Source organism: Vulpes lagopus, chromosome 11 (genome assembly GCF_018345385.1).
Source record: "Vulpes lagopus strain Blue_001 chromosome 11, ASM1834538v1, whole genome shotgun sequence".
Lineage (NCBI taxonomy): Eukaryota > Metazoa > Chordata > Mammalia > Carnivora > Canidae > Vulpes > Vulpes lagopus.
The window spans coordinates 43,396,261-43,413,686 of record NC_054834.1 but is presented as its reverse complement, the minus strand read 5'-3'; the positions used below and the strand labels follow the sequence as shown (position 1 = coordinate 43,413,686).

At 32.4% G+C, this 17,426-nt stretch overlaps 1 protein-coding gene across 2 annotated transcripts in view; it reads right to left on the bottom strand.

The window, feature by feature from the left end:
* RO60 (Ro60, Y RNA binding protein) overlaps positions 1–17,426 on the bottom strand; it is a 28,262-nt gene continuing 10,836 nt past the window's right edge. Inside the window, exons 1-9 of one of the 2 annotated variants that reach the window (XM_041773841.1) lie at positions 16,781–16,918; positions 16,272–16,368; positions 13,398–13,618; positions 12,745–12,891; positions 12,088–12,225; positions 9,584–9,700; positions 8,459–8,572; positions 8,031–8,177; positions 1–6,416 (exon numbers count right to left, since the gene is read on the bottom strand). In XM_041773841.1, coding sequence (XP_041629775.1) covers positions 6,264–6,416; positions 8,031–8,177; positions 8,459–8,572; positions 9,584–9,700; positions 12,088–12,225; positions 12,745–12,891; positions 13,398–13,618; positions 16,272–16,308 — 1,074 coding nt within the window. In that variant the 5' untranslated portion in view covers positions 16,309–16,368; positions 16,781–16,918 and the 3' untranslated portion in view covers positions 1–6,263. Of the gene's footprint in view, positions 6,417–8,030; positions 8,178–8,458; positions 8,573–9,583; positions 9,701–12,087; positions 12,226–12,744; positions 12,892–13,397; positions 13,619–16,271; positions 16,369–16,780; positions 17,381–17,426 lie in introns of those variants that run through there. The other variant, XM_041773840.1, reaches the window with a different exon arrangement.

Here is a 17,426-nt window from a genome sequence, read left to right as displayed (position 1 = left end):
TGATGTGCATAGAGTTTATTTGGTTTATCTATCAGTTTCTACAATAATACAGTTGACCAGAAGCAGTTCCCATAATGTGCATCTGCACCCCATGTCTACAATGTTGTATTCCGTATGGTATTTTGGAAGGCTAGAAAAGGAGAGAAAGTCAAGATTTCACAGTATTGGTGAAAACTTTATCATGAAATAAATTTAATTCATTAGTATTTCATCCATTTTTTATCAGAAAACAGCAAAATTACATTGTTAGATATATTATTTACAGTGAAAACATGGAAGACTCAACAAAGCATCAGAAACTTTATCAACAGACCTAAGAAACCACCCCGCCGCCCCTCTTTGCAGGGTCCTTTCCTTTGAAGTGAAACTTGTGATAAATCAAACTTTGTATCCTTAAGCACCAGCTAGACAATTTAAAGTTTTCTTTCAGTTTTATAAAATATTCCTACTTCGAAAGGCAAAGTGAATGTAAAAATGTGAACGTAATTAAATCACTGACCTGGATACTTTTTATTGCAACAATCGCAATGTTTTACAACTATATTCACTTCTTTGAATGAATTTGCTTATAGGCTTGAAACAAAAGCATTTGTCTTTTGTCTTGAAAAAATACCCTCAAAAAAGTAATCATTTTTGAAACTGTACAATTGTTTTTCATTCAGTGTTTAAATATGCAGCTTGGTCCTTGGAGATTATGTTACATAAAGTCCAGCTTCTTGGATAATTTGTTATACCAAACAATTAAAAAACCCTTGACCTACCACAAAATATTACTGATATTAAGTCATGTATATAGAACATACCAGTGTACTCAGATTATCCTGTTAATAGGTGCTTAAACTAATGTACAATCAGGTTTTAAAACTTTAACAGTTAAATTTCCATTCATTATGTAAAAAATGAAAGCTCTAAAAGACCTTTTGAATTCTGTACTTCAGAAACACTAATACTATTAAGGCATTACTTAATGAACAGACTATGGAAAGTAACTAGTATGCCTGTTGGAGAGCTAGTCAGATTTTAAGGCAGTCAGAAGATTCATTTTTTTCACTTTAAGGCTCTTGCATACTTCAATTTTATTCTATGCAGGCATTATTCTGTGTAATTTAAATATTCAGTAAGTGGTCAATTACGGAAATCAAAAGCCTTTATATAAAACAAATGGATAGTTTAGAACTCCTTCAACCTATTTTTTTAAAAAGATTATTTCATCTATCTCATCCCTTTGGAGAATTTCTTCATTATCAGAAGCTGGCAATAAAGGGAGAAAATATAACTCAAATGCATTACAAAAAGTTCTAATACCAAACCACATTATATGTATCATCCATATTTAAAATAATAGTGCAATGAAACATTTTTTCTTCATTACTATCCATTAGTTGTGTAATATTTTAACCTCAATTTGGCTGTGTATGGATTCTAAAGTTTACATTGCAAATAAAGCCTAATATTTAAACATAAGTTTCAATATTCTATCAATTATATATGATCATGATAAATAAAACAGCAAGGTTTTACCTCATTTACTAACCTCAACAATCTAAGTGTTCATTAAGTGAAACCTGCAGAAATGTAGCTAACTTCGTATTTCTTTTGTTCAGTTTTCTGATAACTTCCAAAAGTACAGAAATCAAGATATATTTTAAAATTCAGTATCACTTATGTTCACTGAATTAATAGGACACACGGTGGTGCCAAATTAAATAAAAGCAAAGGGAAAAATCTGTTTACGCTCAGAAACAGCTTTTGCGTATTTTCATTGTATTTACAAAATTCAAAATCATTGAAAATAATCACTTTAATTTCAGTAATAGACTTTTGCAATGCAACACCTCTAGTTTATGTTTCTACCAATTTCCAATATAATTTGATACTTTCAGGGTTTAGGGAAAATGTGTCATTTATTGTAATTTTATTCAAATAGTATGCTTAACTATATTAGACTTCTACATGAAAAAATATTGCCATAGATTTTTTAAGTTCATAATTTTTCAAAAGCAAATATAAAACCAATTAAAAAATGTTAAATGTGAATACAAGTTACTTACAAGATCTTTTAGGCCACAAACAATGTATATATAAGCTCAGTGAAGTACTTAGTAGATGCAAGACTTGAAAGTAGTCCTTATATGGAAATAGAGGAGTATAAGATGTGCTATCTTCTGAGTAGTCAGTTAATTATTTTTTTCTGAGAGCTTTTTCTAAGAGCAAAGTAGATGTAGAATTGCAAACAAAGGCTTAAAGTCCACAGGATTTTTGCAGCATCTAGCGCAGACATACAATATAATTTGATGTGGGGAAATAAATATATTAATCCAATTATTGTTCCAAGAGACCTGCCCCTTATTAATTTGAACAAATATGATCTTAAATCTGTATAGAACAAATGGAAATCTGCAAAAAGATTCATCCCAAAACTAAATATGGGTGATCTTCCTGTCATTCATTTTATTACTAAGGTTAAGAGCAGGACAAGGAACAGAAGACAAAAATGTCAGAATAAAGTAACTTTGAAAGAAAAAAAAAAAAACAGGTATAAAAGTAATCTTCCAAAAATAAGATTAGGAAGCAGATAATACTGAAATGCTAAATAAAATCTGTACAGTAAATGTAACTAAATTCATAGCTTATCTTTTTTTCTAATTCTTCCTTACACATGTAGAACATTTCTCTAGAGGACATACTGCCTTAATAAATCACCTCAAACTTGTAGTATGTAAGACTAGAATTTTTAATTTTCGATAACTTACGCTAAGGACACTACTTTTCAATAAATTTTTATTTGTGGGTATGAAATTCTTTAGGTTAAATTAGGGTAAGTCCAGTAAGTGATCACAGTGATTTCCTTTCAATTATTGTTTAGATGTGCTTTTAAAATGTTTTTCATTAAAAAAAAAAAAAAATGTTTTTCATTTAATTGTTAGATCCTCCAATTCGGGAATTTTTTCTTAAAGTTCCAAGATAATTTAATCTTATATTATTTTTCCAAAATCTTAGGAAATGAGGGAAAACCTTGATAAAATATTCTTTCATTTACAGGTTTACCTGTGCTTTTAAAAGAATAATCAAATGCTTATTAATAGTGTTTGTTTAGAATATACATTTATTTTCTAGGTTTATACAAGTAGATCTGAGACTTGGAATATGTTCCTTTCTCTTGATCAGAATAGTGACTTCTTAGTCAATACTCACCTTCACTGTAAACATTTTTCTCCTACATTTTCCCCACTTATAATAGGAATGTTTTAATGAATTATTGAGCCTATTGAACGGTTTTTCTAAACCATTTTATCATTCAAAACATGTATCTCCTAATAAGAATGTTTTTAAAGTTCCAATTTGTATTGTAAGCCCCCCCCCTAATTTAAACTTTGTTATACAGATATTAAATCATTGATTCTTCTAAGATCCAAGCATCAAGATAGGTCACATTTCAAAGATAACAAGATTGATAGGTTAAATTGGTTGTCTATAGTTACATAGTAAGTTAGATGAAGCAAGAGGTTCCAGAGGGGTAACACTAAATCCCATTCACCAGCATCTTCCTCACTAATGTTCCCATAAGATAGTTACTAAATAATATGTAACTTAATAAATGGAATTTTCAAGAAATTTCAACTAGTAAGTAAGGGTATCATTTTAAGATTAGTTTTTGTTTCACTAATTATTACCATATCCTGAAAATATTTACATATTTTCTAGGAAATAAAGTTTATTTTTCTTAGAGCTGTTTTTAAAGCAACATTTCCCTAAATATTAATGTAGCAATAATTCTAAAAGTAATTCAGAAAATAAAACTTCATCACTTGAATACAGTTTTATTCATAATGAGGTAAAGTTTTAAAATTTTTTCTATAGGGCTACGTTATATGTAGCAACAGAGGTTATTAAGATATTAATTGTAATTGAGGATTACTATGAACTACAAAAGTATACGTGTTCACAATTTGTCTTTCTACTCCTAAAGCAATCATGTATATACATTATTTCTTAATGCCTAAAAAGATAAAGAGTCTTGAATAATTTTATTTTGTTTCCTACTCTGTGAGTCATTGTCTTCCCATTTTGTGGGGAGATTAATTCTGGAATGGGAATGAAGAGCCCAAGATTGCTATATCTAGTACTCCAAAGCCATATGTTTTAGAACCTGGATCCTTAACCTACATATAAAAATCACCTTTTAAATTTCAGATTTTTTTGTTCCTTAAATTTTACTCTAATCCATTTAATTAGACGTATCTAAATACTTCAAAAAGGTCACATCTAATCTTTCTCTGATGGACTGATTAGCTTGTGAACATCCAGTTTACATAAGTGAAGGAAATAAGCTTTTATGCTACATTCCAGTTAACGCTTCTATTAGGAATAAAAAGTTAGATCATGTTATAATTTTTAATTTAAGGAGATCTTGGGTTTACTTAGAAACTTCAAAAACTATTATATAACTCTACTAGGCCCTTTAATCTGAACATAGTATTTTAATGTCACCAAAAGTAGCGAACACCTTATATCCAATGCTTGACAGAGGGTTAAAAACCAGAATGACATCAGAAGCAACGTATGGGGGATGATGGTGGAGGAGTGCACATGCTACTTTGCTGACAAAAAAATCTCCGGTAAATCACAACACTTACAAATTGCTACCAGTTGCCTTGAAGGAATGGCTACATAGCAGAGCCAGCATTAATATGTCAAATAAGTTTGAAAGGGACATTTTCTTTTCCCTTCCAGAGCCCAAATTTCTCATGAAACAAATTATCTTCACAAATTCTATACTACTAAAGTCCCCTTTGCCTTCAAAACAAAACCTCTAACTCCTAAGCACATAGAAGGCTATAATTTATATTTACTAGTTTAACTTTTCACATGACAGTGAGGGCTTTATAAATCTTCAGTAAATCGTTAATTATGAAAAGAATAAATAAGAACTGAAGTTTTATGTCATCTTAAACAACCATGATATCATTATGAGCAAAGATACTGGCATTTTTAATAGGTTAAACCTCCCCAGAAAGAAGGGACAGTTGTTCAAGAAAATAATGCACTTTAGTGTAATGAAAAGGAAGTTTAATATACACAAATAAAATAGAAAAAAAAATTTTCTTACAGATTGGTTAGTGGTAATGTTATTCAAAAGTTGCCTTTCAAACCTGAAAGACCTAGCTTGCTTTATTATCTTTTGTACACTATTAAAAAAGAGTGTTTTGTCACAAATGAATAATGAACAGAGATATGTCATCGACATGTTTACAATCAGGAAATATCTAAAACCCACTTACAATTGACTAAAAAAATAGGTAAAGATAATTAGAATATTTAAAGTAAGGTTAAAAGCTAATCTGGTTACAGGTGAGATAATTGTCATACAGATTTAGGAGTGGGGGAGCTAAATGCTTGAAACAGTCTGTTGGTTTCATTTGGTAAGACTATGAAAAAAGAAAAAGTGTGGCTACATGTGGCTATTATTTCAGCACAAATTGTGAAGTTATGCCCCCACTCACAGCAATAAAATGCACCAAAACAAAAAGCAAACCAAATAGGCTTCCTCAGGTGACACAAACTTTAGTGTCTTTTCTCAGGGGTTTTCCACTATTTTTCTGGTTAATGTAACAACCCTACATGTGTAAATAAAATATCAGATTCAAAGTATCTTTTTCACTGAGTAAGAAAGCTGCTATTTATGTGATCTTAGAAAACTCCCAAGAATTTGTAAAACCTGTTCTTAATTAATCAAATGTCTTTTTTTTAACCCCTTGGTATAAAAATTTATAGATGAATTTCATATTCCATCACAGTTACATGGTCCAGTGCATTTTAGAATATTTGGACATTATCAAAGCTGTCCTTTCCCAATGCAAACATTTATGAAAACTTTAAGCACTTTTCAAACAAGTGATATGATACGGAACTACTTACACTTTTGGCTCTCACTTCTTTTAAGTACAAATGTGATTATTCACCACAGCAAAACTGTTTGACTATTTTACAGTATCTATCAACAAGAAGTTCTCTGTTAGATAGAGGAAGCTACAGTGTATTCTGAAGCTATTTCCCAAGAGCTAGTTTAGTAGACAGAAAGAACTTTGGGCTCATCTTACTTTTCCTTCCTTTTTTTTTTTTTGTAAAGTAAATTTTCCATTATGCATATACTATACTATCATCATCTTTCATTGGATTAAGATTAGCTGGGAAGTAGCTACATATTTTTAGCGAGATCACGGATGACAAAGGACCTCCTTAGTTCATGCTGGTGCTTATGGTTAAATCACATCTAATGTGAAATTTCGAATTACATCCAGAGCTCCAGTATCAAAGCCACACATATCCAACATGCCTCTATCATCTGGGTCTGCAATGGTAAAACCATTCGATGTCATTCCACAAACAATCAATTTAGCTGGAATGTCCATTTTCTGTTGGAAAAGATCAAAATACGTATTTTAAAAATTTGTATAAGCAAAAGCAAATAACCTCCAAAATTAAAGCACTTCAAATTCTATCACAACTTATTACAAAGTCAATTTTTTTCTCTCCATAAAATTATGTAGACAGCCTGCCTGAAATTCCTGCTTCTCTGTTCCATGGGCCATAGCGTACATTCCTTTGCAGCTTAGAGGCTTTTTACTCATGAAACCTGTCAGGACATTTGGGGGCATCAGATATTTTTACCAGTATATCAAACACTGGGGCAGTGTATGTGGGTATATATAAAGAAATATTACCCTGCAATTATCAACTTTTGGTCTTTGGTTGGTTGTGTTATATATGAAACATACACATCACATGTAAGAACTTATTTTCCACAGCTATGGCTTAACGTTACAATAATTGAATTTTGGAGAAGAACCAATAATCACTGAGTATGCAGTATGTCAGATACCATAATGAGCTCTTTAATTTATTTAATATAATTGTTGCAATAACTCTAAAAGGTAAGTAGTACTATTAGATACTATGACATGTATCAGTTAATTTGCTAAAGTCCATACTAAAAAAGAAAGACCCAGGACACTCAACCCAGGCTGCCTTGACTACAGGTTCTATTCTCTCCCTTTGTCTCAAACTTATACATTAGAATTCCTAGGAGATTTGTTAAAACATAATCCAACTCTCCAGTTTGATTCAGCAGGTCTCCCATGGGGTCCAGGAATCTGTATTTTTAACAAGGTCCCAGGCTAAGGCTGCTGGCAGGGAAACCACATTTGGAGAACAAAACTCCTCATCAAATTCTAGTTCTCCTAGTCACATTAGCCACAACTCAAGTGCTTGATAGCCACATGTGACTCGTGGCTACCACACTGGATACTACAGATAAAAACATTTTCATGATTTCAGAGAGCTCAACTGGAGAACACTGATTAGAACACTGAAATAGGGACACCTGGGTGGTTCAGCAGTTGAGTGTCTGCCTTTGGCTCAGGGCTCGATCCCAGGGTTCTGGGATTGAGTCCTGCATCGAGCTCCCTGTGTGGAGCCTGATTCTCCCTCTGCCTGTGTCTCTGCCTCTCTCTGTGTGTCTCTCATGAATAAATAAATAAAATCTTAAAAAAAAAAAAAACAAAAACAACACTGAAATAGCCATAAAACTTAAAACACAGCTTATGGCTTTAATTTTACATAGTCCTTTTGCAGAGGATATTTTAGTCATGTATAGAATTGGGACTAGTTAAAATAAGTCATACATGTATATCTCATTTCCTGTTTTAAAGATTTATTTATTTATTCATGAGAGACAGTGAGAGAGGCAGAGACACAGGTAGAGGGAGAAGCAGGCTCCATGAAGGGAGCCCGATGCAGGAACTTGATCCCAGGACTCCAGGATCACGCCCTGGGCCGAAGGCAGATGCTCAACTGCTGAGCCACCCAGGTGTCCCAATATAGCTAATATTTTTTATTTCAAGTATTGTTGAACTTGTGTTGTATCCCTATGCAAAGATACAGAACTATCTTCAGTATATTTTAGAAAAAATACTGAATATTTGAGAACTGAGTCTTATTTGGGGTGAGAAAGAATATTAGAATTTTACCTTTCTATACTCCTTCAGAGCAACAGCAGGATGGATACTTCCAGCAAAGGTCTCATTATCAGTGAAGACGATGAAGACATCAGCAGCTGTGTTTGTCTTCTGAGCCCAGATCATTGGAAGAGAGCAATCAGTTCCACCTGCTGGGATCTAACTCAGAACAAAAAAATGGATAAGAATAAAAGTGCCCTAGTTTACTTACTGAGATATCTGAAATAATACTTAAAAATACTATTTTTTACATCATCATTTTGTTTACAGCCAAGATATAGACCTTCTCAAAGCATGTGTATATATTTATTATTCTGTGCTCTGGGAAAATTGAGATAAAACTATTTGTTTTCATAAACTTATTAATATTACACATGACATCAAAATAAGATTATTATTATATAACACATGTTAAGTAAACTTAATAAAAAGTTCCTTACCTGACTCATAGCCATTAAAACTTGTTGTAATGTCATATCTGTAGTCACTGGACATGGTACCATTTCATCTGAAAAAGCAACTACATAAGAATCTTTTTCTGTTCGTGTAACAACCTGAAAAAAATCAAAGGTGGTAAGTTTCAGCAGATTCAGGTGAAATAAATAGAGTATCTTAAAGTTCCTTAAACTTCATTTTTAGAATATGGTTATTTTTGGGGCACCTGGTTGGCTCATTCAGTTAAACATTAAACATCTGTCTTCTGCTCATGATCCTGGGTCCTGAGATCGAGCCTGAGTCAGGCTCCCTGTTCAGCAGGGAGTGTGCTTCTCCATCTCACTCTGCCTCTGTTCCCCTGCTTTTGTGCACTCTCTTTCTGTCTCCAATAAATAAATAAAATCTTAAAAAAAATGTTTATTTTTATTTTTGTTTTGGAACTACACAGTAACAGTATAGCTTTCAAGGTACTTTCACAAACTGTTACAAAGAAATTGGTTCTCATAACTGTGCTTTGAATCAAATAGAGTATATGTTCTTGTCATTTTATTAAAGAATAAAGCCACAGAAGAGAAGGGACAGAGTCAGGCTAGATCCAAAGTATCCTGACTATTGTTCTTGGTTTCTGATCTTTTCATTTCTATATTTAATAATACCTTCTCTAAGCATTATCTGCTTCAATACATTAATATTTAATATTTTTTAAAATTAAAATTTCTGTTGTTCTTTAGACATGCTTTATAAATATACCTACAATAAACCTAAAACTTTTGAGAGAGAAAGCCTGCACCTGAGTGGGAGGAGTAGAGGAAGAGAGATGATCTTAAACAGGCTTCATGTCCAGTGTGGAGCCCAATACAGGGCAAAATATCACAACCCTGAGATTATGACCTGAGCCAAAAATCAAGAGTTGGATGCTTAACCAACTGAGCCACCCAGGCTTAAAACTTTGCTTATTTTTAACTATTTTTATATATTGATATTTAATCGAAATAAAATGTGCTAAATAAAGCAAAATGGCAAAAACAAGTGAAAACATAATCCTTGATCATATCTAACTTTATAGTTTTATTCCACATTAAACATTTTTTAGAGTGGCTAAAATTCTTAATTGTCTTAGGCGTTCTCACCATGCACATTGCTGCAGCAACTGTGCTAGCATTGAGTACACTACCCAAAACTCTTTGGTTCATAGAAGCACTGACATCAACAGCCAGCAAAAAACGTTTTCCAGTTGGCTCCACTGTCTAAAAAACAAAAACACACAAAACAAGCGTTAAAAGCAATCATAGAAATTACAATTAATTTCTAAAAATCATATTTTTCATTTGAAAGACTTTTAAGATAAAAGACCTGATTTTTAATTTACCAGTTAATTGACAAGAACTTGAAGATGCTTAGCTTTTCTGGAGGAAAATCAGAAAATAAGACCACCTATTTAATAATTCCATTAAAGAAGTTACCATCTTCCTGTTTTTTTTTTGTTTTTTTTAGAAATCATTCCTCATAAAGTAAATTGAGAATATCTAACAAAAAATTTTTTTGGTAAAATATAAATAAAATTGCTTTTACATCATTTTTAAGGGTACAATTCCATGAAATTAAGTATATTTACAATGGCATGTAACCACCACTGTCTATTTCCAGAACCTTTTCATTATCCCAAATAGAAACTCCCTACCTATTATTAAAAATTCCCCATTCCCATGTCCCTTTAGACTCCATGCAACTTCTATCTTCTTTTCTATGAATTTGTCTATTCTAGGTACCTCACATAAATGGAATCATTATAATACCTGTCCCTTAGTGTTTGGCTTATTTCACTTAGCCTAACGTTTTCAAGGTTCATCATTCAAGGTTCATGTCATAGCATGTTTCAAAATCCATTCCTTTGTAAGGCTGAATACTCCACTGTGTGTATATATTTGTTTGTGTTTATCCATTTATCTGCTGAACACTTTCTACCTTTCAGCTATTGTGAATAGTGCTCCTTTGAACACTTATCTATAGGTATGTTTGATTCTCTTTTCAATTCTTTAGGGTATATAATTGGTGTAAATGCTGGATGGCCTGGTTAATTCTATGTTTAACTTTCTGAGGAACAACCAAACTGTTTTCCACAGGGGCTGTACCATTTACATTCCCACCAGCAATGCACTAAGGTTGCAATTTCTCCTATCCTCTCAAAGGCTCCTTATTTCTGCTTTCATGATAAGAATCAATGATTTACATTTCCCTTATGACTAATGATGCTAAACATCTTTTCATATGCTAATTGGCCATTGGATATCTTCTTTGGAGAAATGTCTTATTCAAGGACTTTCCTCATTTTTTAATGGGTTTTTTGTATTTTTACTGTGGAGTTGTAGCACTTCTTTATATGTATTCCAAACACTAGAAAGCTATCAAATATATGATCTACAAATATGTTCTCCTATTCTGTAGATTATCTTTTCACTCTTGATAGTGCCCTTTGATGCACAAAAGGTTTATTAAATTTTGATGAAGTCCAATTCATTTACTTTTCCTTTTATTGCCTGTGCTTTGATGTTATATATAAGAATCTATCACCAAATCTAATGTCATGAAGCTTTTACTCTATGTTTTCTTCTATGAGTTGTATAGTTTCAGCTCTTAAATATATAGGTCACTGAACCACTTTAATTTTCCTAAGTAATGGTGCAACTTTGTTCCTTTGCACATAGATATCCAGTTTCTCCAGCACCACTTTTTTAAGACTATTTTTTTCTGTACTGAACTGTTTTGACACTCTTGTAAAAAAATCAGTGGACCATACATGTGAGAGTTTATTTCTAGCCTCTGCATTCTATCCTATTTGTCTATGAATTTGCCTTTATGCCAGTACCACATAGTTGTGATTACGGTAGCTTTATGCTGTTTTGAAATCTATAAGTTTGGAAGCATGAGTCTGCCAAATTTGTTCTTTTTCAAGATTGGTTTTGTTATTTGGGGGGGTCCCATTAAAGTCCACATAAATTTTATAGTGGGTTTTTCTATTTCTGCAAAACGCGCTGAATGTGTAGACTGCTTTGAGCAATACTGTAATCACTGCATGTGTAGTGAATGCACTACACATACACAGGAAAAGATGTGATGTATTACATTAATTTTTGTATACTGAACCATCTTTGTATATTGAAGATAAATATCTTTGTATACTCCCTTTGTTACTGAATTTAGTTACTACTATTTTGCTAAATAACAAGAAAATCTTAAAATCAAAAATTCTTAAAATCAAATCCTCTGATGTAAGATTTTCAGTCCTAAAAAAATCACTTCCCACCGAGACAAGGGAGATACACTACTGATTTACAAAATGACAGAGGACCAGGTCAAAGAACTCTACAGGAATAAAAAAAAATTTAATTTGGTATTTTAAACCTTATCAAAATGATTTTATAAGATAATTGGATATTTTCCAAAGGTATAGAGAAATTTTTTACTCATAAACTTACAATGTTAATTACATACCTGCACTTACATGAACTACTAAAAAAAAAAGAATATCTAATAAATGGTTAAACTATTAGTATGATCTTTAAAATGTATTTTTATAAAATATATCAAGTCCCAACTGGGTCATTTTGTTATAAAGCAAAAATCAAAACATTACCTTAAATGTTTTGTAAAAAGCAGCATCCAAAGCTTTCAAAATTTCCTCATCAGGACGCCACTTCAGTTTTCCTCTAAGCCCATGACCTGTTTTATAAGTTTCTGACGCAATTAAAACATGAAATGGATGTATACGAGCCTAGAAACAAGACAGAGACAGAAATAAATGCAAAACAAATGAAAAATAGTCATTATGTGTCTTAGATTTTATTACTGTAGCTAATAAATGTATTTCATAAAGAAAAGACAAAAATGAGGACATATTTTCTTAAATTTCAGAGTTAATTGAAATTTGGTATTATAAAACTCTCAGGACACCTAAAAATGCGCTAGTTACATTTCCAGAATTTAGGAGTTAACTTTTTCAATTAGTAGTAGCTAACAAATGCTTAGTGTTTTTTAGATTTTTTAAAAGCTCTTATTTATTTGAGAGGGTGAGCAAAAGTGCACACACGAGTGCAGGGGGTGGGGTGGGGGGGAGTGCAGAGGGAGAGGGAGAAGCAGACTCCCTGCTGAGCAGGGGGATCCACAGACCCAGGGATCATGAATGGAGTTGAAGGCAGACACTCAACCAACTCAGCCAGCAAAGCACCCTAATGCTTACCTTTTTAAACAGTTTTTCATTACAACTCAGCCAGCAAAGCACCCTAATGCTTACCTTTTTTAACAGTTTTTCATTACACAGTTTTTCACATACTAAAGATACTTCTGAATTTCCTGGTTCAAGAACTGAATTAGCAGTCATTTTTCCTAGGTTCCTTAGTAATGCAGTAAGAGGCATTTCTTGTAACAAAGCCTTCCATACCTATTGAAGTGATAACATAGGTAGAAATGTAAGGAATTAAGGGGAAATGAATCAGTATAATAGCTGTATCAATAATAATAATACTACTAACATTCTTTAAGACTTTTTTTTGGGGTTTTAAGTATTTCCTCAATAAAAAGATTTGCACAACGATCAAAGGCTTATCAAATTAACTTGCTCTCTACTATAGTAGGAAAGTAAAGTGTATTCTATGAAGGAACTCAGAGAAGAATTTTACTTATTTATTTTTAATTATTAGCAAGGCAAATTAACTGGCCTATCTGAAGTAGAAATAACACTGAACTGAATGCCAACTACATCTGGGCATTGTGTTAAGTACTTTAAATAAGTATTAATTTCAAGATATATTTTACATTTTTGTTCAAAAGAACTGTATATATAGTTACCATCTTATAAACTACATATCATAAATTACTTTTTTATATATCACACCTTAAATTTTTTATACTCATGTTTAATCACATGCTATATTATAATTTACTTACCTCTTTAGACTTTAAATGATTTGTTAGAAGATGTTCCCTAACTAATCTATGTTCTTCTATTAGATGGATGACTTCCAGTTCATCTTTTGTGCGTTTCACTTTCTCTACGGCCTCCAGATACTTTAATAATTTTTCAGTCTCCACAGAAAGTGCTTTTTCTTTATACAATTCGTGGACTTCTTTCCAGCCCTTTGTAATATATTTGGTCACAATAGCAAGTCCTTTAAGAGAATAAGGAATTGAAACAGTATGAGAATTTCTAGGTGATAAACAACATATATACTGAGAATGCAGTAACTAGATACAGAGGAGCTTTCTGTGATATAACAGATACATTTAAGCCAACGGAGTCAAATGATCTTGCTTATTTCATCACAATTGTTTTAATACAAGGCTCCGGAGAAAAATCTCCTATATTCATTCTAAGTCATTTGATTATAGAGCTTTTGGTTTTGTTGTGTTTTGAGACACCAGGATTAGACAATACCTATCTCAGGTCTACAACCTCAGAATGATTCACAAAGTACAGATCTGTCTCAATCTTCAATTCACTTGTTCCTTTTTGCTACTAAATAAACAAGCATTTATAAGTAGCAGAGATAAGTGGAAGTGGACATGTAGGTAAGTAATTTGTTGTTTTTAATAAATGAGAAAATATTACAGGCCAAATTAAGGAAAGAAACCAAGATGTTTATTTCTTTTGTGATTTCTTTTAATAGTTTAAAGGGCTTTGGATTGGGGGACTGAGGAAGTCTGTGTTCTATCCTACATTCTACCAATAAATGGCTGTGTGACCATTCCAGGCCTTAGTTTTACCTCTGTAAAATGGAGAAGGGGATGTTTGAGTTATCAGACTCAAAAGTGTGTATGGGGTAAATGCTGGTAAAATAAATAAATAGGACAAGTCACATAATAGAGAGTGGTTAAGATGATGGAACTAAAGAGAGTATAACCTACTAATGTTTTAGTGAAGTTCTGGCTTACTGCTGCCAAAGAAAGTATTTTCAAAAGAAGCCAGAATAGGTATTTTTATGTGAGGTCTTCTGATTTTTTTAACGTGATGTTAGCCATGAATTCATTTTTTTCTAAAATACTGGCCAAATAAATCCATCTTTAAGGCAGATTGAACCTATGTGTTATCTCTGGACTCTAAATAATTTGATAAAAAGTCAATACTAATATGTAGGATCTTCTAAAGTACTTTGACTCTTCCAGATTTTAGCACAAAATCTAATGTTGTCTTAAATTACTAAATGTTTCGTATGTGAGCACATCTTCTATTTTGACTTTTCCAGTTAAAATATAACTTCTTAAAGGCAGTCATCTTACTCAAGTTCTATGCTGGCCACATGGTAAGTACATAATAAAAAACTGATTAAATCACATTTTCTTGTTTTATATGTTTTAAATACACATTTCAGTTAAAGTATTAAAACATTACTTATTTGATAGCTTAGACTATATTTCCAAATTCTTTTTACTCTGAGAAGCTTAGGGTCTCTTATCCCTGAACATACTGCCATTATTCAAAGATTTTAAGTATGAGTTCTGCCCTCAAGAAATTTAGAATTAAAGAATACCATCTGTGGGAGCAAGTTTAGGGAACATCAACGAATTCCTCATTTTATAGACCAAGAATCCAAAACCCAGAATAACTATTTGCACAAATTCAGAAACTAATTTTTCCAATTAGAACTAGCACTTAGGTATACACAACCATGTAATGTTTCAACACTGGATCCCTACCTTCTTCTTAACACAGGTATTTTTTATAACTTTAGGTTAGAAAAGGCCATTCTAAACCTAACACAAATCTATGAAGAAAAACGGTAAGTTTAATTACATTAAAATTCCAAACTTCAATATGCCAGAAACCCCCATCAAAAAAAAATGAAAGACAAAGAAAAAAAAAAAAGTGGAGGGGAAGTGCATGCTATGTATATAATAAGAAGTTATAAATTCCTATATGTTCAAAATTCTTAGAACAATGCCCATCCATTAGGTGATCAATAAATATTTGTTGAATGAATGGTGACAATACTCAGAATAGCAACTCAATGGATAAAAGGGCAAAGATACACTCCACAAAGTTACAAATAATGAGCAGTGCCCATAAATTCAGTAAGATATAATTTTTCACCTATTCTATTTGCAAACATTAAAACACACTGGTAATAATCAGTGTTCAAATATAGGGGAAACTGGCCACTTCTAAATACTCTTTGTGGGTTTACCTATTATATAAATATTTACATTATTCAAGTTTTTTTCACTGTAGTATTTTTGTAATGGTATAAAAAACCAGAATCTATTTAACTGTCATCAGTAAGAGACTTGCTACATAAATTATAGTATATTCATACGATGGTATATAAACAACCATTTCTACTGACTTGAAGAAATATCAATGTTTTTAATTGAAACGAAGAAAGTATAAAAAATTTAAAAATAAAACAGTGTATGTTTAGGAGTAATGTTCAACACAGTGATTTCTTTTGAAGGGCAGGACTCCTACTTTCTGCACTATATTTTTATGTATTATCCAGCTATTTTAAAACAATTTCTAATAAAAAACCAAAAAACAAATAGGTTTACATAAATATTTGTAATACTTTGATGTTTAAATTTCATTTTAAAAAGTCCATTCATAATAAAATGGATAAATTAGGAATTAATGAGGAGCTGGCTTTTCAAGTTTCACTTCTGGTATTAAAAAAGAGCAAATTTTGGAAATGTGTAACTTCATACTTTACATTATTCTTGCCCAAAAGTTTTTCTTATTTCCCTTCTAAGAAGGACTAGGTGATTATCATACATTCACCTAACTTCTCAAAAGTCTCTTCCCATAGACATAGAAAAACTGCCCCAAGTTACCATGTCCCCTGGCTGACTGCTTGGAGATAATTAACATCCTGAATTGTTAAGTTCAGCACTATTTCAGGTAGCCTTTAGGTTCCATGGAACATAAATCCTAGGAAGACAGGGAGGGAAAAAAATCATAAGGGACTAGAGCAGTGTAGCCTGGCTATCTGCCATCTACTGGCTTAGGAGGTGTTTTGCTTACTACAACTTTAATCATGTCCATGCTGCTTTCATAGTCCATAATCACTTGGGTAAGCATTCTAGTTAGCATGGTGACATTCTGAGATTTAAAATGTTAACCTGTAAATCTGTCCTTGGAATTTTGATTAGTAATGTCTGGATTGCCTGTGGTTGGAGTTTAATTCCAGGTTGGCATTAAAACATTTCAATTAGTCAACCAATGTACTTTGAGACTAAAAGGCTATTTCTAGAAGATATTATGCAATCATCTCATGTCAAATAAAAATTTGCAATTTATCAGATATCGGCAACCTCCCCCAACCCAAAGATCTTATGCTTACCTTCACTGGAAGGTTTAAGATGTGACAATCTTAATAGATCTTTGTGAGACCAGCCATTTCTTTGTTTATACTTTGTAACTGCCAGAGCAAGGGCCATGCCCCCCTTTTCATTGTACCAGTCTGCTATAGCCTTCCGGAGGGCACGACCCCACATGCCACATTTCATGCTTTCCTTCAGATCTTTCTTAAACTGGATAAAAGTAAAGAGATGTGTAGGAATGCGACAAACTTCAGAAACAGCTTTAAATGCTGCTTGTTTTGTGCTTATGTCAGAACACTGAGAGCAAATGGCAAGTGCAAAGAGCATAGGCTCTTGCTTTGCGGTTCTGCCTTCCTGACTAAATGACTTTATTTCCTGGATCACTTCACATCCTCTTCCATCTTCAATCAGTCTAATTAAAGCTTCAGCATTTTCAAGGCCCAACTTCTGTTCTTTGATATAATAAGTTCCACCTTCAGAACCAAAACATAAGAACCGGTGTAGTCGATTCATATCAGTGACTTGCCATACATATCCATCTTCAGAATTGGTTATCTGCTTCTCATTCAGTGGTTGCATTTGGTTTACTGATTCCTCCATTTTTCTGTCTTTTAGGAAACCTACCAAAAAGCAAAATGTTATCATAGCTAGAAACAAAACAGTAAA